The sequence below is a fragment of the Panthera onca genome, chromosome F1 (assembly GCF_046562875.1).
Source record: "Panthera onca isolate mPanOnc1 chromosome F1, mPanOnc1 haplotype 2, whole genome shotgun sequence".
Taxonomy (NCBI): domain Eukaryota; kingdom Metazoa; phylum Chordata; class Mammalia; order Carnivora; family Felidae; genus Panthera; species Panthera onca.
In genome coordinates this window covers 20840969-20863814 of record NC_138355.1, presented here as the reverse complement: position 1 = coordinate 20863814, position 22846 = coordinate 20840969, and the positions used below count along the sequence as shown (strand labels likewise).

The following is a 22846-nucleotide window of genomic DNA, read 5'->3' as shown; positions in this document are numbered from 1 at the left end:
GAAGCAGGCCCCCCAGGCTCTGAGCCATCAGCCCAGAGCCTGACGCGGAGCTCAACCACTGGAGCGCGAGATCATGACCTGAGCTGAAGTCGGACGCTTAACGGACTGAGCCACCCACCCAGGTGCCCCCACAGTCTGTGAGTTCAAGCCCGGCATTGGGCTCTGTGTTGACAGCTCAGAGCCTGGAGCCTGCTTCCGATTCTGTGTCTCCCTCTCTCTCTGCCCCTCCCCCACGAATGCTCTGTCTCTCTGTCAAAAATAAACATTAAAAAAATAAAAAAATTTCTTTTTAAATGTTAATAAACATTTTCAGACAGAGCGTGCTTGTGGGGGAGGGGCAGAGAGAGAGAGAGAGAGGGAGAGAGAGGAAAACAGAATCCCAAGCAATGTCGGCTCTGTCAGTAAAGACCCGGAGTTGGGGGTCCATCTCACCAACTGTGAGATCGTGACTTGAGCCGAAATCTAGTTGGATGCTCAACCAACTGAGCTACCCTAAGAAATATTTAATAAGCACCTACCGTGGGCCAAGTATGTTACATGCTGGGGATACAAATCTGAAGCTGATAATCTAGTAGAGAAGAATCCTATATAAACCGCTAAAATACAATATTATAAGTGCAAACAAACATCCTAGGAGCACAAATTAGGGTGTAAATATCTTTGCTAAGGAGTAAGTCTTCACCTTTCAGTTGGGTTTGGAAAGCCAAGTTAAACAAGGGGTTGGGTAATGCATTTGTTAATACAAGGAGGGTGGTTCTTGGAAATCTGGTTAAGTTCATTCGTGTATCATTATTCTGAGCTAGGAACAGGATGTAAGCAGCCATGGCAGAGCTGAGGAGGATGACAGCCTTATGATGGAACACTGCTGGGATGAATGGCTAGGTCTTGTTGCTGGGCTTTCATCTAGGCCCTTCTTTAGTTCTGCCCCTTCAGCATGGTTAAAGGTACCTAGGGAAAGGCCCCAGCAGCCCCTATGGTCTTCAATACACAGGACAGAATTATATCTGGGATCTTTCCCTCTAAGAAGCAAAGGATGACAGAGTTGGAAAGGATACTGAAAATCACCCAGTTGTTTCTAATTTGCATGCCTCAGAATCTTGGGGTTCTCAAAATAGCAAATGAAAATCTGTAATTAATTTTCGATATTCCAAAAAGCTACCAGAAATGGCACATTTTTTCGTGTTATTAACTGCCAGGTTTCTTTGTTTTGTGATAATTATATTAGATCCACATTAAATGGAGGTTCTTAACTGAGCTGTGTTCAGATTAAATGTTTTCCCATTATTGTTATGCTTAACTTGGTAAATAATTTTTCAAAATACAAGCATTGTCGAATAAAATTGGTAATATTTGCCCCAACGTTTGCAATTTACAAAGCACGGTTCACTGACTTCATGTTACTTTATTCCTCACGATACTGTGAAATAGTTTAACAGCAGAACCCGGACTCCTTGACTCTCAGTCCAGTGCTCTTTTCAACAGCTCAGGGCTTCTGGGTTTTTTCCTTGCGTCCCAGTCAGTCTACAGAGCCTTCAAACCGCGACTCGGAAGCACCTGCCGGGCCCTCGCCACTGGGTCACACCGCCCGCCTCTCGGGCGACGGCCACAGCGACCGCTCCCTCTTCAGGTTCAGGAATGCGGCTCTCCCCCAACAGGCGTGGTGCAGCGACTCCGCGCCGGCGCCGTTCCGAGTGTGCAGCAGAGACCCCCGGGCAACCAAGAGGGTCGGCGACCAGAGCGCCTGCGCAGTAGCTTCGAGCGCTCTTCTCTCTCCCCCTCGCTTCCAAACCATTTGGCCACCCTACCATTCATTCCTCTTCCCGCAGTCCTTTCAGCCTTTAGGACAGCCTGCCCTCCATTCGTCACGAGCTGCAATAGCTGCCGAGGAGCCCGACCGGCTTTGCTAGACCGCCGCCGGGAGCGCGCTGCGCGCGTCCGAGCGGTCCGCGGAGTCGTCTCCGCCGCCGCTCCCGCCCCTTCCGCCTCTCGTGTGCGCGCACGGCCGGCCTTCGGCGCGCCCGGGTTGGCTGCTGCGGGGCCCGCGGTGGTGGCGGCGGCGGCGGCGGCGGTCTCGACAGCGGTAGTGGTTTCTCCTCCGCTTTTAGGTTCCTCCGCCCCCTCCCGTCGGACGCTGCCGGGTGCCAGCCTTGAAAAAGCCAACTTTATTGTTCCTCAGCCCCACCTCCCGGCGCGGCGCGCGGCCTCAGGATGCACTGAGGCTGAGCGGAGGGAGGCGGCGGCGGGTCGCGGTCCCTCTCCTCTGAGCGCCCGGCCGGAGGTGGGGGGAGTCACGATGTCTGGGAGCCGCCAGGCCGGGTCGGGCTCCGCCGGGACCAGCCCTGGCTCCTCGGCGGCCTCCTCGGTGACTTCCGCCTCCTCGTCCTTGTCCTCTTCCCCGTCGCCCCCTTCCGCGGCGGCCGCGGCGGCGGCGTCCGGCGGGGCGGCCCAGGCCGCGGGCTCGGGCGGCCTCGGGGGCCCGGCGCGGCCTGTGCTGGTGGCGGCCGCCGTGTCCGGCAGCGGCGGCGGGGCGGTGTCCGCCGGCCAGTCTCGGCTCAGCTGCGCGGCCAGGCCCAGCGCCGGCGTAGGAGGGAGCAGCTCCAGCCTCGGCAGCGGCAGCAGGAAGCGACCTCTGCTTCCCCCGCTGTGCAACGGGCTCATCAACTCCTACGAGGACAAAAGCAACGACTTCGTGTGGTGAGTTTGAAGAGCATTGCCCTCCCTTTCGCTGGATGCGGAGTTTCTCTTGTTTGGGCTGGTGGGGTCCGGTGGGAGGGTGGTCCGGTTGGTGCCTTGGCGGTGCCTGCAGACATTGAGGCTGGTGTTTGATGGGGGGAAGAAAGCTTGGTAGTCCCGGGGCTGGGAGGGTACGGGTAATAGAGAGGACGGTGCTGGAGGGGAGGAAGTGAGGGGAGTTGAGGGAATAAATAAGAGGGGGCGAGAAGGAAGGTCAAATAAATGGTTGTGCGTAAAAGGAGAAAGTTGGGCCTTGGATTTTATGGCTGTCTGGTGAGTTAGACACCCTGTCGGTCCGTTTTGCTTGTTGGAGTGAATTAAACTCGGAAAGGGAGAGGATTAAGCTTCCCATGGTGGAGTTGGTCAAAATTTGCTTATTGAAAGTATGGTAGATGGTGCTCTAGACATGGGTTATGAGTATTTTAAGGAGAAGTAGTATTTCATGTAAATATCTCTCCTGTGCGTGTGTATCCTCCCACTTCAAAGGGTAGGCCACTTTTAAATCTGCAGTTAAGGCTACTGTGGTCATAAAGTCTGTTCACAAAAAATTCCACTTGTCACTGAATGTCTTGAAAAAGGGAATCACATCTATTAAATATTATCCATGTGTCAGATGTAGCTGTATTAGATTTGTATAACACTATAGTGTACTGGGACTTCTGTTTTGAGAAACGCCAGGTATTACACATTTTGGCATCGTAGTTGGCATCTTGAATGACACACAGTAGCATTCAGTTTTGATACTTGACATAGATGGGTTATCTTTATTAAGCGAGAGATGGAGTTGATTGTTTTACTGAAAGCGTTTTGGCATTTTCATTGGGTTTGGTATCCAGAACCCAATCCAAATGGTAGGATTATGAGAAAAGAATTGCTTTTAGCTAATGAGAACTGGCAGGATTTTATGCTTTTCCTCTGGAGGAAATTGTTGATAGACTTCGTGTATTAGTGATGTGGGAAGTTGGCCTGCACTGTCATTGTAGGGGAAGTTGATTTACTTCAGGGTTGAGGATGATGTGAATTGTTGTCATTAAATAAGATAGGGCTAGAAGTTGGAACTGTAGGAAATACATTGATTAGACTTAGGTGTAGTTCTTTTTTTTCCTTTTTTTTCAATGTATTTTCTTTAAAAATTTTATTTATTCTGAGAGAGAGAGGGAGGAAGGGAGGGACAGGGGAGAGGGGAGGGGAGGGGAGGAGAGGGGAGGGAGGGAGGGAGGGAGGGAGGGAGAGAGAGAGAGAGAGAGAGAGAGAGAGAATTCCAAGCACGCTCCTCGCTGTCAGCACAGAGCCCTGTGTGGGGCTTGAACTCATGAACAGTGAGATCATGCCCTGAGCTGATACCAAGAGTCAGCTTTTTAACTGACTGAGCCACCCAGACACCCCTTTCTTTCTTCTTTTAAAAATTTGCTTATTTATTTTGAGAGAGACTCAGTGCAAGTGGGGGAGGGCAGAGAGAGAGAGGGGACAGTGGATCCAGAGTGGGTCCCGTGCCGACAGCAGAGAGCCGGATGATGGGCTTGAACTCACGAACAGTGAGATTGTGACCTTGGCCAAATTCGGATGCTTAACCGACTGACCCGCCCAGGCACCCCGAAGAATGAAGAAATATCTTCATTCGTATTTTTTTTTTAATTTTTTTTTAACATTTATTTTATTTTTGAGACAGAGAGAGACAGAGCATGAATGGGGGAGGGTCAGAGAGAGGGAGACACAGAATCTGAAACAGGCTCCAGGCTCTGGGCTGTCAGCACAGAGCCCGACGCGGGGCTTGAACTCCCGGACCGCGAGATCATGACCTGAGCCGAAGTCGGCTGCTTAACCGACTGAGCCACCCAGGCGCCCCTCTTCATTCGTATTTTTGCTTTGTTCTTAAATTATTCTGGATTCAGAATTCATTCATTTTTCATTGAAACTTGGCTGTAATTCTGACTGTTATTTGTAAATAACCAGTTTGTGATTGGGTCTAAGAGGTGTTTGTATCCAGTTGAGAGTGCCATATGATGAAGTATAAGCTAATGAAGCAAAATGAGCATTTTCAGATTTGTCCTTTTAGCCATCATTGGCATTTTAATTTTCAGAAGGCTGAAAGAAAACAAATATGTCAGCATTCATATAGCATTCACATAGAATATGTGAGAAATAAAGGAATCCATCATTCATTCAAGATACTTATTTGGCGCACAATGTCTGCGAGGCACCACATGGGTTGCATTGTACTTACTATTGGCCATTTTGTAGGGAGTTGGAGAGCCATAGAGTAGTATGAACAGCTGGCATTGATTTTTTTTTTTCTTTGCGGGGTTTTGGGGAGGTAAGATTATTAAAATTTTTGTTAGTCTGTCATCTACTTTTTAACAATTTCAGTCTATTTTCCCAAGTCCTAACCTGGAAGTGCCCAGTGAAAGTTAAAAATTGTGAGTATTTCTGGGGCGCTTGGGTGGCTCAGTCAGTTGGGTGTCCGACTTTGGCTCAGGTCATGGTCTAACGGTTTGTGAGTTCGAGCCCCGCGTTGGGCTCTGTGCTGACAGCTCGGAGCCTGCTTCGGATTCTGTCTGTGTCTCCCTCTCTCTCTGCTCCATCCCCACTCATGCTGTGTCTCTCTCTGTCTTAAAAATAAATGAAACATTTTAAAAAATTGTGAATATTTCACTTTCTAAGAATCTCATTAGTCCGTTATTTCTTTTTTGGTGAGGTTGAATATTCAGAAGAATTCATTATTAGGAATCTATCTTCCCAATTCTCAAGCTAGATTTGGTTTGGCCAGCCTTTTGGGGGAGAAGAAAGGGATTAGGATTAGGCGGGGGCCAAGGAATCTTTTTCGTTTCTAATTGGCTTTGGGTGGTTGTTCCTGTTTTATATGCCTCAAGGTCAAACGGAACCAACTGAAATTACTTTATGCTTTTCCATTTAAATGAAGCTAAAGCTTGAATAATGGTGATAATTCCCTATTCATCAGATGTTAAAACCTAACACATTTCATTTTATCCTTAAAACAATTCTGTGAAGTTATAGATAACTTCCAGTTTTGCTATAATACTAATATAATTGTATTCCCGTTGAGGCACAGAGAAGTAATTTTGTTTCAGATTGGTCAGCTATGGGTAAAATGAGAACTCAGATCTCCCAGTTCTCAATTTAGTGCTTTATTTGTATTTTTTAGCCTATGCTACTCCCCCCCCCCCCCCTTTTTTTTTAAGATTTTATTTTTAAGGAAATCTCTGCACCCAACTCGGGGTTTGAATTTACAATCCCGAGATTAAGAGTTGCATACTCCACCAATTGAGCCAGCCAGGCACCCCTAGCCTCCTGGTTCTTAAATGTGGTAGGTTGGAGGGAAACAGCTGTTTCATAATCACAGGAGATAATATTGTTTATCCCTGACCACTCTCTCCTCCTGCCCACGTCCCAAGAGGACATACTAGAATTGGAGGCTTGAGTGGTAATGTAATTTGCAAAAGCTACCTAGGTGATAATGACCTCTCTTTCCCCTTTTTTGAGAACAGTTGATTTAAAATCAAATGCCTAATTTTCAGTAACACACATTGGATTCTCTTGACTTCTATCATATTTGAAAGTAAGTTTATATTTAATTGCACAATTGGTGAACATTTTAGGAATTTATGGTTTTCATGTAAATATTTTTTTCATACAAAGGATTGAAAGTATTAAGTTGTAGAGAATTTTTTTTAAAGTTATTTATTTATTTATTGTAAGATTAAAGAGCACAAGTGGGGTAGGGGCAGAGAGAGAGGGAGAGAGAATTTCAAGCAGGCTCTGCACTGGTACCATGCAGAGCCTGATGCTGGGCTCAAGCTCAAAAACCATGAGATCATGACCTAAGTGGAAATCAAGAGTCAGACACTTAACCAACTGAGCCACCTAGGTGCCCCAAGTTGAAGATAATTCTAATAGTGTGTTGTAGTTGGAGAATCTGTAGTACAGGAGAGGGTAGTATTTAGCTGAAGTTGGGTAAATCTTTAACATTCAAAGGAAGTCTTTGTTATTTTGATTTTTCTAATTTTTCTTACACGAGCCATTTAACTAAATTGATGAATCTAAGATGACTTCTTTCTTCTATCACATTACTATTGCCTCTGCATTAGCTTTTCCAACTACCTAAATTCCTTTTTCTACCTCTGTAAGTCTCAGTTATTCTCTAAGTTGAGGCAGAAATAAATATTTTCTTTTTTATTTTTTTAATGTTTATTTTTGAGAGAGAGAGAGCGAGAGACTGAGTGAGGTAGGGGCAGAGAGAGAGAGAGAGAGAGAGAGAGAGAGAGAGAGAGAGAATCTGAAACAGGCTCCAGGCTTGAAGCTGTCAGTACAGAGCCTGACACCAGGCTTGAACTCAGGAATGGCAAGATCATGACCTAGGTGGAAGTCGGATGCTTAACCGATGGAGCCACCCAGGCACCCCAGAAATAAGTATTTTCAAGTAGATAGTAAGCCCCTTGTGGAAAGGTTAATTCTGATCAGCTGCCTAATACAAAATAGGTAGGATCTACATTGAATAGATCTACTCTTTAATAAATATGTGACTGCCTCTCTTGTGTCATGCTGTTAATAATAGACTGTCCTGAAGGAGCTCATGATTTAATGCAGAGAGAGAGACTTTTAGTCATATAATTATAGTTTCATATCCTGACATCGTTGCTTCTTCTTAGTACCATGGCAGACGTCATTCTTTTGAATTCACATGTATGTCGGAGTCCTCAACATAGCACTCTAGGAAGCCATTACCTACTAATCACATTTAGCGCTAAAGATGAAACCTATTGATCATTCTTGCTATTGTGTTTTTCTGGCTATCAATAAGTGAAATAAAATAGAAATCATATAACTTGTCATGGTACAGACAACTTTGAACTTTTGGTTACATACTTACATACAGTGTATGTGCAGTGTATGTTTTTTTTTTTTTTTTTTTTAAATTTTTTTTTTTTTCAACGTTTATTTATTTTTGGGACAGAGAAAGACAGAGCATGAACGGGGGAGGGACAGAGAGAGAGGGAGACACAGAATCGGAAACAGGCTCCAGGCTCCGAGCCATCAGCCCAGAGCCTGACGCGGGGCTCGAACTCACGGACCGTGAGATCGTGACCTGGCTGAAGTCGGACGCTTAACCGACTGCGCCACCCAGGCGCCCCTGTGCAGTGTATGTTTTACTGGGTATCAGGGTGAAAAATATTTGAAAGTTCCTGAATTATGGTGTATGATTCCTCTTGCAACTGAAAAGTAAATGAAAAATTTAGGTGGCCTATTGAAAGCCTAGTGAGCTTCTAAGTAGGATTAAATGTATTTTCAAGAGCTGTTAAAGTGTATTCAGCTACTGAAATAAACTGTAGAATTCATTATGTTATTGTAGTAACATCAGGCAAGAACTTGCTTGAATCTGCAAAACTGAAGCTTGATGAATCTCTTGCGTTATAATGCATGTACCATTTGGGTGACAATGATGGCGAAAGATGCTCTGCAGAAAATGATATTAAATCATAGCAGTTCATAATGCTCTTTCTGGCTGTCAGATGGCGGGTTGTCTGCCTCATTGTCAGCAGAAGACTTAGGTGAATGAAGTGGTAGAGCAAACGAAAGAGAAGATTATGAAATAGCGTATGAAAGACTATCAACTTGAATTCTGGTCTATAAATTGAAAGGAAAGTACTGATGCAGTTCATTACTAAATGTGTTAATAGCTACCTTTTCCTTTTACAAATCTTTTTTTTAAGTTAATTTTAGAGAGAGAGAGAGAGAGAGAGAGAGAGCGCGCGCGCAAGTGCCCTGGGGAGGGAAAGAGACCATGCTAAGCAGGTTCTGAGCTGTCAGCATGGAGCCCAGGGCAGGGCTCGAACCCAGGAACCATGAAATCATGACCTGAGATGAAACACAGAGTTGGATGCTTAATCGACTGAGCCACCCAGGCACCCCAAAGCCTTTTCTGATTATAAACCAACATTACTTATTTGATCATATTCTAAAACATGTTTTTTATTTTTTTTAAAAGATTTTATTTTTGTAAGTAATCTCGACACCTGATGTGGGGTTGGAATCCACAACCCGGAGGTCAAGAGTCACATGCTCTAACTACTGAACCAACCAGGAGCCCCTAAAAATTGTTATTGATTAAAGTAACTGTAGCCTTAAACCTTGTTGCTCATTTTTTCTCCTTAAATGTATATATTGTTACTGGGGTTTTCTTTCTGTTTTGAATACTTACTTTAGCCTGCAGTCCTTTTCCTCAAAGCTGCTATAGCTTGGGAGAAAAAGTTTAACAGTGGAATTAGTCTTCTCTTTCCTGTTAAAATTTGTATTATACAAAATAAAATGCTTCTTAAATTCTTGACTTGTTTTTGTATGTGGTGTTTCCCCATCTGTGCCCTTCACTTTACTTGTTCTTTGCCGTCTCTCTTCACACATGTATGTGCCACATTCTAGATGTATAGGTTCCTACCATCTCAACTAATATTTCATTGAGAGTAAATTGTTTTCTCTTCATACAAGTTAATTCTTTCATTTTTCATAATTAAGTTTCATGAACTGTTTTTGTCTCTGTTTCTATGTAGAGAGTAGGGTTGTATAATAGGTGGTCTGATTTCTGTTCACTTAAATTCTGGTATTAACCTGTGGAAGCCCATCTTTCTCTCTTCCTAGTCTGTGCGGTTTGGGGTGGGTGCTGTCCTTCACCAAATTCAGAGCTGGAACACATGACCCCAAGCCCAAGTAGTCTCTTGTATTGGAATTCCATGGCTTTAGTGTTACTTCACAGATCGGCATTTTGGGTTTAATGGAGGTATTGAGACAAAGTTGGTTAAGTAAAAATTACAGATACCTATTTTTGGGACTCCTTTAGATACTTTAAATTCAAAGTTAATAAATGCCAAGTCCACCCTAAAGTGAATGTGATGTACTAACCATTGGCTTGGTATACGTACTCCTGATAAAATACATGCTCTAGGATAGGCCGTTGTTATTTGCAAGGAACTGTTCGTTCGTTCTTTCTTTCTTTCTTTCTTTCTTTTTCTTTTTCTTCTTCTTCTTCTTCTTTTTAATGTTTATTTATTTTTGAGAGGGGGCCATAGAGAGGGGAGACAGAGCTTCAAGTGGACTGCGGGCTCCACTGTCAACACAGAGCCTGACTCTGGGCTTGAACCTGAGCCCAGAAGTCGGATGCTTAACCGACAGAGCCATCCAGGTGCCCCTGCAAGGCACTGTTCTAATGGTTTAACATTACCTATGCAGTCTTCATGATAATTGTTCGATGCGGATACTTCCATAATTTCCATTTTATAGATGAGGAAATGACAGAGAGGTTATGTAATTTGTTGCAGTTCATACAGTTAATAGTGGTGGTATCCGTATTTATAGCCAGACATTTTGGTTCAGAGCTCACGTTAACCACTGTATTACTTTGCCTTAAATTCAGAGGCTGGGGGTTTTTGTTTAAAATTTTTTTTTTAATGCTTATTTATTTTTGAGAGACAGAGACAGAATAGAATGTGAGAAAGTGAGCGGGGGAGGGGCAGAGGGGGAGACACAGAATCTGAAGCAGGCTCCAGGCTCTGGGCTGTCAGCAGAGAGCCCAGTGTGGGGCTCAAACTCACCGAACTGCAAGATCATGACCTGAGCCAAAGTCGGATGCTTAACCGACTGAGCCATCTAGGTGCCCCTGGAGATTTTGTTTAAAATCAGCTTTATTAAGGTATAATTTGTATACAGTAGAAATCACTAGTTTTAGTTGGGTAGTTCAGTGAGTTTTGATAAGTGAACACGTCTGTATTATCACCACCTTAATCGAGATCTAGAACATTTTTATTACACTGGAAAGTTCGCTTGTGCCAGCACTTTGCACGTATCTGTTCCCCCCACTTCAACACCTGGCAACCAGTGATTTTTCTAGCACTATAGTTTTGCCTTTCCTAGGATTTTGTATTAAGGGAGTTTTCCAATATGCAGTCTTTTGTGTCTGACCTTTTTTTTTAATTTTTTTTTTTTTTTTTGGGAGGGGGCAGAAAGAGGGGGGCAGAGGATCTGAAGCGGGCTCTGTGCTGACACCAGAGAGCCTAGCCTGATGTGGGGCTCGAACTCAGGAACTGTGAGATCATGACCTGAGCTGAAGTGAGATTCTCAACCAACTGAGCCACCCGGGCACCCCTGTGTCTGACTCTTTTTTTATTTGGCATAATGTTTTTGAGATTTAATGTTGAGTATGTCACTAATATTTTCTTTTAATTGCTAAGTAGTATTCTGTTATATAGATATATAACACGATATGTATATATAATCAGTTTAAAGAGATTTGATTTTTTTTGTTTCTAGTTTTTGGTAATCGTAAAGAAAGTTGTAAAAATTCATGTTCAGGTATTCATGTGGACATATCTTCATATCTCTTGGGTAAATATCTAGGAGTGTATTATTGTTGGGTTGTATGGCCAAGTGCATATTTAACTTTATAATATACCACAAAACTGTTTTTAATTTTTTTTAATGTTCATTTATTTTTGAGAGAGAAAGTGAGTGGGGGAGGGGCAGAGAGAGAGTGGGACTGAGAATCCAAAGCGGGCTCCAACTGACAGCAGTGAGCCCGACATGGGGCTTGAACTCACAAACCATGAGATTATGACCTGAGTGGAAGTCAGATGCTCAACTGACTGAGCCACCTGGGCGCCCCTGCAAAACTGTTTTTAAAAGTGGTTGTTGGGGCACCTGGGTGGCGCAGTCGGTTAAGCGTCCGACTTCAGCCAGGTCACGATCTCGCGGTCCGTGAGTTCGAGCCCCGCGTCAGGCTCTGGGTTGATGGCTCGGAGCCTGGAGCCTGTTTCCGATTCTGTGTCTGCCTCTCTCTGACCCTCCCCCGTTCATGCTCTGTCTCTCTCTGTCCCAAAAATAAATAAAAAAACGTTGAAAAAAAAATTAAAAAAAAAAAAAAAAAAAAGTGGTTGTATCATTTTTCATTTCTGTCAGCAAAGTAGAAGAGTTCCAGTTCATGTTCTTGCCGGCATTTGGTCTTTCAATGTTTTTTCAAAGTCTTTACAATTTTGGTTGTTCTAGTGGGTGTGTGGTAGGATTTCATTATCCTAATTTGCATTGTCTTAATGACTGATGACATTGAGCATATTTTCATGTGCTTATTTTCATTTGCATATCTTTCATAAAATTTTTAAATGTTTTATTTATTTTGAGAGAGAGAGAGAGAGAAAGAATGCGAGTCGGGGAGGGGCAGAGAGAGAGGGAGACGCAGAGTCCGAAGCAAGCTCCAGGCTCTGAACTGTCAGCACAAAGCCTGATGCGGGGCTTGAACTCGTGAACCACTAGATCATCTCCTGAGCTGAAGTCGGATGGATGCTCAACAGACTGAGCCATCCAGGCACCCCTGCATATTTTTTATAACATGTTCTATTCTTCTGCTCTCTTTTCTCATTTATCTTGAGTTGTCTTTCATCATTCCAACATATTGTGATGTTTTCTCCCAGTCTGTTGCTTACCTTTTTATATTTTTACTGATGTCTTTGAAGTGCAAAAGTTTAAAATTTTAAATCCAGTGTATCACTTGTTTCTCTTATGGGTTATGACTTTTGTGTTCCATCCAAAAAATTGTTGTCTAACGTGAAATTCAAAGGTTTTCTTAAATATTTCTTCTAGATACTTTATGGTTTTCTCCTGGTTAGATAAATGATCATTTCATGTTAGTTTTTATATACTGTGTGTGGTAAGGGTTGAAGATTTTTCCTCTCTACTGTGGGTATCCAGTTATTATGGCACCCATTTGTTGAAAAGGCCATTTTTGTTCATTGAATTTCTTGGAAGCTTTCTTAAAAATTAATTAACCGGGGCGCCTGGGTGGCTCAGTAGGTTAAGCGGCCAACTTCGGCTCAGGTCATGATCTCTCGGTCCGTGAGTTCGAGCCCCACGTCGGGCTCTGTGCTGACAGCTCAGAGCCTGGAGCCTGTTTCAGATTATGTGTCTCCCTCTCTCTGACCCTCCCCTGTTCATGCTCTGTCTCTCACTGTCTCAAAAATAAATAAAACATTAAAAAAAATTAAAAAAAATTAATTAACCATGTGTATGAGTTTATTTCTGGAGTCTTTGTTCCACTGATCTATATATTTATCCTTATGCCTATACCACCATCTTGATTACTATATCATTTTAGTAAATCTTGAAATCAGACAGTATAAATTTGTTCCTGTATCTCATTTTGGTTATCTAGGTCCTTTGCATTTCCACCTGGATTTTAGGATTAGTTTACCAATTTCATCAGAAAAGCATGCTAGGATTTTAATTTGGGTTACTTTAATTTTTTTTTAATGGTTATTTATTTTTGAGAGAGAGGGTAAGGGGCAGAGAAGGAGGGAAACACAGAATCTGAAGCAAGCTCCAGGCTCCAAGCTGTCAGCACAGAGCCTGACCTGGGGCTGGAACTCACAAGACATGAGATCATGACCTGAGCCCAAGTCAGACTCTCAACTGACTGAGCTAACCACGTGCCCCCATGATTTGGGTTACTTTAAATCTATGACTCAATTTGGAAAGATAATGACATTTTAATGATTTTGAATCATTGAACTATGAACATCGTGTATTTCTTCAATTATTTAGGTCTTTAATTTTTTTCAGTAGTGTTTTATAATTTTGTAGTTTTAAGTGCTTGGAACTTAAACGTATTTTATTAAACTTAGCCCTAAGTATTTCATGTTTTTGATGATGCTGTAAATATTATTTTAATTTCAACTTCTAATTGTTGCTAATGTATAGAAATAAAATTTATTTTATTTACTTTTGAGAGAGAGCATGAGAGGGGCAGAGAGAGAGGGAGAGAGAGAATCCCAAGTGGGCTCTGTGCTGTTAGTGCAGAGCCAGACATGGAGCTCGATCTCACGACCCGTGAGATCCTCAGCCAAAATCAATAGTTGGATGCTCAACTGACTGAACCACCTAGGCACCACAATAAAATTTATTTTTGTGTGTTGCCATTGTATCTTGTGATTGCTAAATTTACTTCCGTTAACAGTTGTTTTTTAGGTAGAACCTATGGGGTTTCTGAGAAGACAATTGTGTCACGTGCAAATCAAGACAGTGTTACTTTTTAAAAAAAAAATTTTTTTTTAACGTTTTATTTATTTTTGAGACAGAGAGAGACAGAGCATGAACGGGGGAGGGGCAGAGAGAGAGGGAGACACAGAATCGGAAGCAGGCTCCAGGCTCTGAGCCATCAGCCCAGAGCCCGACGCGGGGCTCAAACTCACAGACCGCGAGATCGTGACCTAAGCTGAAGTCGGCCGCTTAACTGACTGAGCCACCCAGGCGCCCCAAGACAGTGTTACTTTTTTTTCCCAATTTGCATACCCCACTTACTAATTTTTTAAAGGGATTTTTTTTTTTTTTTTGAATTTTCATGAGTGATACTGGTCTATGGTGTTCTTGTAAACACACACACACACACACACACACACACACACACACACACACGGTTTGGTTTTGATACCAGGTGTATTTGCTAGGTTTGCTGTAACATAATGGACAGACTGGGTAGCTTAAATAACAGCAGTTTATTTTCATATAGTTTGAGGCTAGGAATCCAAGGTCAAGGTATTGGTAGGTTTGGGTTCTTCTTAGACCTCTCTCCTTGTCTTCCAGATGGCTACCTTCTTGCTCTGTCTTCACATGGTTACCTCATGATCTCTGTTGTTTGTATTCTAATCTCTTCTTCTTCTTTCTTTTTTTTAAATTTTTTTTTTTTTAAGTTTTCTTTATTTTGAGAGTGAGAGGGAGCAGGGGAGGGGCAGAGAAAGAGAATCCTAAGCAGGCTTTGCACTGCCAGCACAGAGCCTGGGGCTCAAAACCATGTGGGGCTCAAAACCATGAACCATGAGATTGTGACCTGAGCCAAAAAGTCAGATGCTCAACTGACTGCAACTGAGGCACCCAGGCATCCCTCTAATTTCTTCTAATTCTTTTTTAGGATTTTGATTCTTTTAAATTCTTTAAAATTTATTTATTTTGAGAGAGAGAGAGAGAAAGTGCCAGTGGGGGAGGGGCAGAGACAGAGGGAGATTGAGAATCCCAAATAGGCTCTGTGCTGTCAGCCCAGAGCCTGCTGTGGGGCTTGAACCCATGAACCATGATGTGAGATCATTACTTGAGCTGAAATTGGACACTTAACTGACTGAGCCACCCAGGCACCCTTTAATTTTTTTTTTTTTTTTAATGTTTTTATTTATTTGTGAGACAGAGCATGAGCAGGGGAGGGGAAGAGAGAGAGGGAGACACAGAATCCGAAGCAGGCTCCAGGCTCTGAGCCGTCAGCACAGAGCCCGATGCGGGGCTCGAACCCATGGACTGTGAGATCATGACCTGAGCCGAAGTCGGATGCTTAACCGACTGAGCCACCCAGGTGCCCCTACTTTTTTTTTTTTTAATGCTTATTTATTTTGGAGACAGAGAGACAGAGTGTGAGCAGGGGAGGGGCAGAGAGAGAGAGGGAGACACAGAATCTGAAGCAGGCTCTAGGCTCTGCACTGTCAGCACAGAGCTGACATGGGCCGAACCCATGGGCCTTAGAGCCGAAGTTGGATGCTTAACTGACTGAGCCACCCAGGTGCCACGTCTCTGATCTCTTAAAAGGACATCATTCATTGGATTAGGGCCTAATATATGATTTCATTTAACCTTAATTGTCTCCTTGATGCTCAGTCTCTAAATACAGTCGCATTTGGAGGTACTGGGGGGCTAGGATTTCAACATACAGATTTCAGCCCATCACACAGTGTAAAGCCCTTCTAAAAGGAGATGAGAAATGTTATCTCTTCTTTCTTTTTCTTTTCCTAAATGTTTATTTTGAGAGGGATAGAGAAATCAGGGGAGGGGCAGAGAGAGAGAAGTGAGAGAGAATCCCAAGCAGGTTCCGTGATGTCAGCACAGCGCTGGACTCCGGGGCTTGATCTCACAAACCATGATGTGAGCCAAAACTAAGAGTCAGATGCTTAACCTACTGAGCCACCTAGCCACCCTAAATGTCATCTCTTCTGTTTTCTGAAAGAGTTTGTATGGAATTGGTATGTTTCTTCCTTACGTGTTTGGTACAGTTCACCAATGTATGATCAAAGGGCTGTCTCTTCTTTCTTTCTTTTTTTTTCTTAAAATTAAAAAAAAATTTACATAATCCAAATTAGTTAGCGTATAGTGCAACAATGATTCAGGAGTAGATTCCTTAATGCCCCTTACCCGTTTAGCCCATCCCCCCCCACAACCCCTCCAGCAACCCTCAGTTTGTTCTCCATATTTATGAGTCTCTTCTGTTTTGTCCCCCTCCCTGTTTTCATATTATTTTTGCTTCCCTTCCCTTATGTTCATCTGTTTTGTGTTGTAAAGTCCTCATAAGAGTTAAGTCATATGATACTTGTTTTTCTCTAATTTCGGTTAGCATAATACCCTCTAGTTCCTTCCACATAGTTGCAAATGGCAAGATTTCATTCTTTTTGATTGCCGTGTAATACTCCCATCGTGTGTGTGTATATATATATATATATATATATATATATATATATATATATATATACCACTTCTTCTTCTTCTTCTTTTTTTTTTAATTTTTTTTTTAACGTTTATTTATTTTTGAGACAGAGAGAGACAGAGCATGAATGGGGGAGGGTCAGAGAGAGAGGGAGACACAGAATCTGAAACAGGCTCCAGGCTCTGAGCAGTCAGCACAGAGCCCGACGCGGGGCTTGAACCCACAAGCTGTGAGATCATGACCTGAGCCGAAGTCGGACGCTCAACCAACTGAGCCACCCAGGCACCCTTTCTTCTTTTTTTTTTTAATGTTTATTTATTTTTGACAGAGAGAGAGACAGAGCATGAGCGGGGCAGGGGCAGAGAGAGAGGGAGACACAGAATCTGAAGCAGGCTCCAGGCTCTGAGTTGTCAGCACAGAGCCCGACACAGGGCTTGAACCCACAGACCGTGAGATCATGACCTGAGCCGAAGTCGGATGCTCAACTGACTGAGCCACCCAGGCACCCCTATACCACATCGTCTTTATCCATTCATCCACTGATGGACATTTGGACTTTTTACATAGTTTGGCTATTGTTGATAGTGCTGCTATAAACATTAGGGGTGCATGTGTCCCTTCGAAACAGCACACCTGTATCCCATGGATAAATGCCTAGTAGTGCAGTTGCTAGGTCGTAGGGTAGTTATATTTTTAATTTTTTGAGGAACCTCCACACTGTTTTCCAGAGTGGCTGCACCAGTTTGCATTCCCACCAGCAGTGCAAAAGAGATCCTCTTTTTCCACATCCTCACCGATATCTGTTGTTGCCTGAGTTGTTAATGTTAGCCATCCTGACAGGTGTGAGGTGGTATCTCATTGTGGTTTGATTTGTATTTCGCTGATGATGAGTGAAGTTGAGCATTTTTTCATGTGTCGGTTGGCCATCTGGATGTCTTCTCTGGAGAAGTATCTATTCATGTCTTTTGCCCATTTCTTCACTGGATTATCTGTTTTTTGGGTGTTGAGTTTGATAAATTTTCTATAGATTTTGGATACTAACTCTTTATCTGATATGTCATTTGCAAATATCTTCTCCCATTCTGTCGATTGCCTTTAAGTTTTGCTGATGGTTTCCTTCGCTGTGCGGAAGGTTTTTATTTTGATGAGGTCCCAATAGTTCATTTTTGCTTTTGTTTCCCTTGCCTCCGGAGATGTGTTGAGTAAGAAGTTGCTGAGGCTGAGGTCAAAGAGGTTTTTGCCTGCTTTCTCCTCGAGGATTTTGATGGCTTCCTATCTTACATTTAGGTCTTTTACCCATTTTGAGTTTATTTTTGTGTATGGTATAAGAACATGGTCCAGGTTCATTCTTCTGCATGTCACTGTCGAGTTTTCCCAGTACCATTTGCTGAAGAGTCTGTCTTTATTCCATTGGATATTCTTTCCTGCTTTGTCAAAGATTAGTTGGCCATATGTTTGTGGGTCCGTTTCTGGGTTCTCTGTTCTGTTCATTGACCTGAGTGTCTGTTTTTGTGCCAGTAACTGTTCTTTATGTCTTAAGTGAGCTTTGGTAGTTTGTTAAGGGATTTGTCCATTTCACCCAAGTTATTGAACTTATTAACATAAAGTTCATGATATTTCCTTACACTTTTATTTATTATTTTTTAACTTTTATTTATTTTTGATAGAGAGTGAGAGAGAGACAGCACGAGCAGGGGGAGGGGCAGAGAGAGAGAGAGAGAGAGAGAGAGAGGAAGGGAGACATTGAATCTGAAACAGGCTCCTGGCTCTGAGCTGTCAGCACAGAGCCCGGTGTCGGGCTACAACTCTGATTGGCGAGATCGTGTCCTGAGCCACAGTCGGACACTTAACCGACTGAGCCACCCAGGCACCTCTCTTCTTACATTTTGATGTTTATGGGATTTGGAGGGATGGTGCCCTTTTTTTCTTTTAAGTTTATTTATTTGTTTTGAGAGGCAGAGTGAGCACACTTGAGTGCGTGTGAGCAGGGGAGGAGCGAAAATCCCAAGCAGGCTCCCTGCTGTCAGTGTGGAGCCCTATGAGACTTGGGGCTTGATCCCACGAACTGTGACATCATGACCTGAGCCGAAATCAAGAGTCTAAGCTGAACCCAGGGGCCCTACCCTGGGGGGATACTGCTTTTTTCATTCCTGCTAGTGGTAATTTGTGTTTTCTTTTTTTTTTTCTTGAACAGTTTAGAGGATTATTAATTTTATTATTTTTTTCAAATTACTTATTTTGGGATTACTAATTTTCTATATAGTTTGTCCATTTTATTTTCTAATTTATTTTTTAAAGTTTATTTAGGTAATGAGTGAGTGTGTGTGCCTGTGGTGGGGAGGGGCAGAGAGAGGGAGAGAGAGAATTCCAAACAGACTCCTCACTTTCAGTGAGCCTGACACAGGGCTGGAACTCAAAAAGCATGAGATTATGACCTGAACCGAAATCCAGAGGCGGACTGAGCCACCCAGGCATCCCTGTCCATCTTCCATTTTACTAATTTTTGGTTTTATTTTTATTATTTTGTTCGGTTTTGAATTTCATCTTCTTTTGGTTTGTGAATATGGAAGGTTAGAAAACTGATTTGGCCTTTTCTAATCCTTGCATTAGAGGTATCTTTTAATTTTCATTCAGTTGAAAATACTTAGTAATTTCTTGCTTGAACTGTGGGTTGTTTAGACATATATTCATTTTTTTGGTAATATTTTATTTTTAAAATGTTTTTTAATGTTTATTTTTGAGAGAGAGACAATGTGAATGGGGGGGGGGGAGCAGAGAGAGAGAGAGAGAGAGAGAGAGAGAGAGAGAGAACCTGAAGTAGACTCCAGGCTCGTAGCTGTCAGCACAGAGCCTGATGTGGGGCTTGAACCCACAAATGGCGAGATCATGACCTGAAGTCAAGTGCTTAACCGACTGAACCACCCAAGCGTCCCTAAAATTTTTTTGATTACAGTCAATGTAGTGCATGTCAGGTATCTCATTGTGGCTTTGATTTATTTTCCCATATTGACTAGTGATACTGAACATCTTTTTATGGACTTACTGGCTCTTCTGCTACTACTTTTTGAAGGTTGTGTTTTGATCTTTAATAATTAACTTGAGTCAGTCAACAATATACTTTTTCATAGCCAAAGTAAAGTTCAGAGTAAAGTCATTGTCCTGTCCAGATTTTCACCTTTTGGTTGAATGCAATTTCTGTGCAAGTATGTGTTATTTATAGTTTTGGGGTTTTCAAAAGTTCAAGAGCAGAAGGCTAGGGGTGCCTGGGAGCTCAGGCCATTAAGCGTCCAACTTTGGCTCAAGTCCTGATCTCACAGTTTGTGAGTTTGAGCCCTGCATAGGGCTCTGTGCTGACAGCTTGGAGCCTGCTTTGAGTCCTCTGTCTCCCTCTCTCTGCCCTTCCCCCATAAGTATGTGTGCATGCACACTCTCTCAAAAATAAACATTAAAAAAAAAAAGAACAGAAGGCTAATTTAATTAGATTATAATTTAAATTCAGTACTGTATTTGTAAAACAAAACTTAATAAAACAATTTTTTAAGAAAGTTACTTTAAAAAATCCACATAAGGATATAAAGGACACCTCTTCCATGCAACTTAGAGATGTCTTTTATCCCTGGATAATGGGCTAGGGGTGTTGTCCATGTAAGATATGGAACACCTTCCTGTCCCTACTTCCTTACAATAGAGATTTCTGTTTCTGTAGCCCCTCCTCTGTAGGCAACATTTTTTTTCTTCTGTGTGAACTTGTATCTTCTTTAGTTGATTGGTCTGTGATTGGCCTCTTCTGAAGTGTGACTAAAATATAACAATTACATCATCTTGGAATTGTCTTGAAAGGATGTTTTGGGTCAATCATGTTTTCTGTATTAGGAATTTGAAATAAGTAAACACCTGAATTGGACTGTTTTGATTAAAGTTCTTGATGTAGTATTGTTGGAAGAACTGTATATTGCAAACTGATATTCTTGATAGCAGAAAATAGAAGCTGTTAGTCACATTAATGGTAGAGCACTAGTGAAGATCTGTACTGCTGTGCTGAAGTCTGTAGATCCACCTTGAATCCAACCCTCTAGATCCTATGAGGCCTAGTCCTGGTGTTCCCCCATGAAGTCATTGTCCTAATTCTTCCACCTATCTTAAATGTATACAAACCCAATGAAAATTCTCCAATTCTAAGCCTTTGATGATAGTTAGAATTAATGCTCTGTTTAAGGAGGAGTCCTGGGAATGTGTGAATAGAATAACATCCAGGACAAGATTGAGAGTGTATTGGGTAATTTTCATCCTGGGGGAATCAGTAGTAACACTTCTTGGCCATATTTGATTCCCCGATCCAAGCTACTTTTATTGATTTATTTATTTCTGGTGAATACCAGATATTGGCTCCACTTTATTTTTTTTATTAAATTTTTTTTAAATGTTTATTTATTTTTGAGAGAGAGACAGAGTGTGAGTGGGGGAGGAGCAGAGAGAGAGGGAGACACAGAATCTGAAGCAGGCTCTGGGCTCTGAGCTGTCAGCACAGAGCTCGATACAGGGCTCGAACTCACAAACTGTGAGATCATGACCTGAGTTGAAGTCGGACGCTTACCAACTGAGCCACCCAGGTGCCCCATTTCCTTGTTTTTCAAGGAAATTCTCTGGGGCCAGTTGAAAATAGAGGATGGCTTGGGGATGCTTACATGGCTACTGGTACAAGGGGAAGGAGGAAGATAGAGAAATTGGAAGTTTTGGACATTTTGAGAGGAAGGAAGAAATATTCCTGTGGCTACTGACTTTTGCTTGGATGTCTTAGCCTTGAAGGATGAACATAAGTTTAAAAAAAAAAATTTTTTTTTAACGTTTATTCATTATTGAGAGCATGAGCAGGGGAGGGGCAGAGAGAGAGAGAGAGATACGGAATCTGAAGCAGGCTCTAGGCTCCAAGCTGTCAGCACAGAGCCCTACGCGGGGCTCTAACTCAAACCGTGCGATCATGACCTGAGCCAAAGTCCGCCGCCCAACCAACTGAGCCACCCAGGTGCCCCACATAAGTTTTTGTATATTCGAAATAATTTTTCTTCTAAGATTTTCTATGTGCTGACAGTTTTCATAGTCATAGTGCCGCGTATTGTTTGTTTCCTTTGTCTTCTGAGATTGTAGCGTAGTGCAAGTGCACTGGACTAAGAGTTAGAAGCCCTGAAATTTAACTTTAGGCAAATAAATGATTGACTTAGAGTCTGTTTTCTTGGTAAGTTAAGATCTAGTAATATTCTAGTATAGAATTGTGAGGTTTAGATTATATAATACATGTACAAATACATTGTGAATTATGGAATTACAGAAAAGAATTGCTAAGGTTTAGCATTTGGTATCAAACTATGAAAGTGGTTCTTTGGTTTAGATGAGGTATAACCACTCTTTATTTTTTTAAATGACTCTAGATTGTACCTTGCTTTTTTTTTTTTTTTAATTTTTTTTAACGTTTATTTATTTTTGAGACAGAGAGAGACAGAGCATGAACGGGGGAGGGTCAGAGAGAGGGAGACACAGGCTCCAGGCTCTGAGCTGTCAGCACAGAGCTCCACACGGGGCTCGAACTCATGGACTGCGAGATCACGACCTGAGCCAAAGTTGGAAGCTTAACCGACTGAGCCACCCAGGCGCCCCTGTACCTTGCTTTGATTATCTTGGTAATGATATGTTTTTAGTACTTAATTTTTGAAAGATTTGAATGTTTGGTTAGTTAGAACCAGAACTACTATGAGGCAGTTGAAACATTTTTTGCAGCATAATGGAGTTAGTGTCAGTACCAAGATCTACATGGATTCAACAGTGTACTCACTGTTTTATTGAAGAGTTTTGAGATTATATTGTGTACTAGTCAGTAAATTTGGATGCTGTTTTTGAAGCAGGGAATACATACAAATATTAGGGAATTTATAAATACGTTACTGATTAAAAATGTAACCTGAGAGTCAAACTGATTGTGATATCACCCTTGACAAATGTGTGCTTTATAAATTCAAAATAGTGGCATTTAAAAAATAGTTTTTTGTATGTGTTCTGCAGTGTTGATTTTTACTTATTTTTTTAAGGTTTATTTTTTGAATGAGAGAGCAAGGAGAGGGGCAGAGAGAGAGAGCTCGGGAGATAGAATCCCCAATGTGTGTTTGGGGGGGGGGTCTCAATCCCATAACCATAACGTCATTCAAGACCTGAACCATAACCAAGAATTAGACAGTTAACCAAATGAACCACCCAGGTGCCCCTGCAGTGGTGGTTTTTACATGCAGTTAAATGACATAGATAACCCTTTGGCAAGCTTAAGGTTGTGCAGTATAATAATACCTGCCTTTAGTTTTTGGAGGTGGGTATGGAAACGTCTTCACAAGAGCTCTTGGATTTTCTGTCTTCTTTTTTTGTTTTCTTTTTATGTTTTAATTTAGATAATGTCTGTTGGCCGATCTTCAAACATTCATGGCTTCCTTCCTTAACTTATGTTTCATGTATTGATGAGCTTGTGGAAGTAATCCTTTGTGTTTGATGTGTTTTTAAAATTTCTAGGAATTTTATATTTTACTTTCTTATGAGTGCATGTCTTTTGCTATGTTTTTAGGC

At 42.2% G+C, this 22846-nt stretch overlaps 1 protein-coding gene across 8 annotated transcripts in view; it reads left to right on the top strand.

Moving 5' to 3' along the window:
• Positions 1 to 1711: 1711 nt before the first annotated feature.
• Positions 1712 to 22846, top strand: part of COP1 (COP1 E3 ubiquitin ligase) — a 260298-nt gene continuing 239163 nt past the window's right edge. For 4 of the 8 annotated variants that reach the window (XR_014136418.1, XM_060643574.3, XM_060643576.3 and 1 more), the window contains exon 1: positions 1714 to 2694. Coding sequence is in view for 6 of the 8 variants with exons in the window: in XM_060643574.3 (XP_060499557.1) it covers positions 2294 to 2694 (401 nt within the window). In the remaining 2 variants the exon portion in view is untranslated. Of the gene's footprint in view, positions 2695 to 15638; positions 15786 to 22846 lie in introns of those variants that run through there. The other 4 variants (XM_060643579.3, XM_060643577.3, XM_060643573.3 and 1 more) reach the window with 4 other exon arrangements.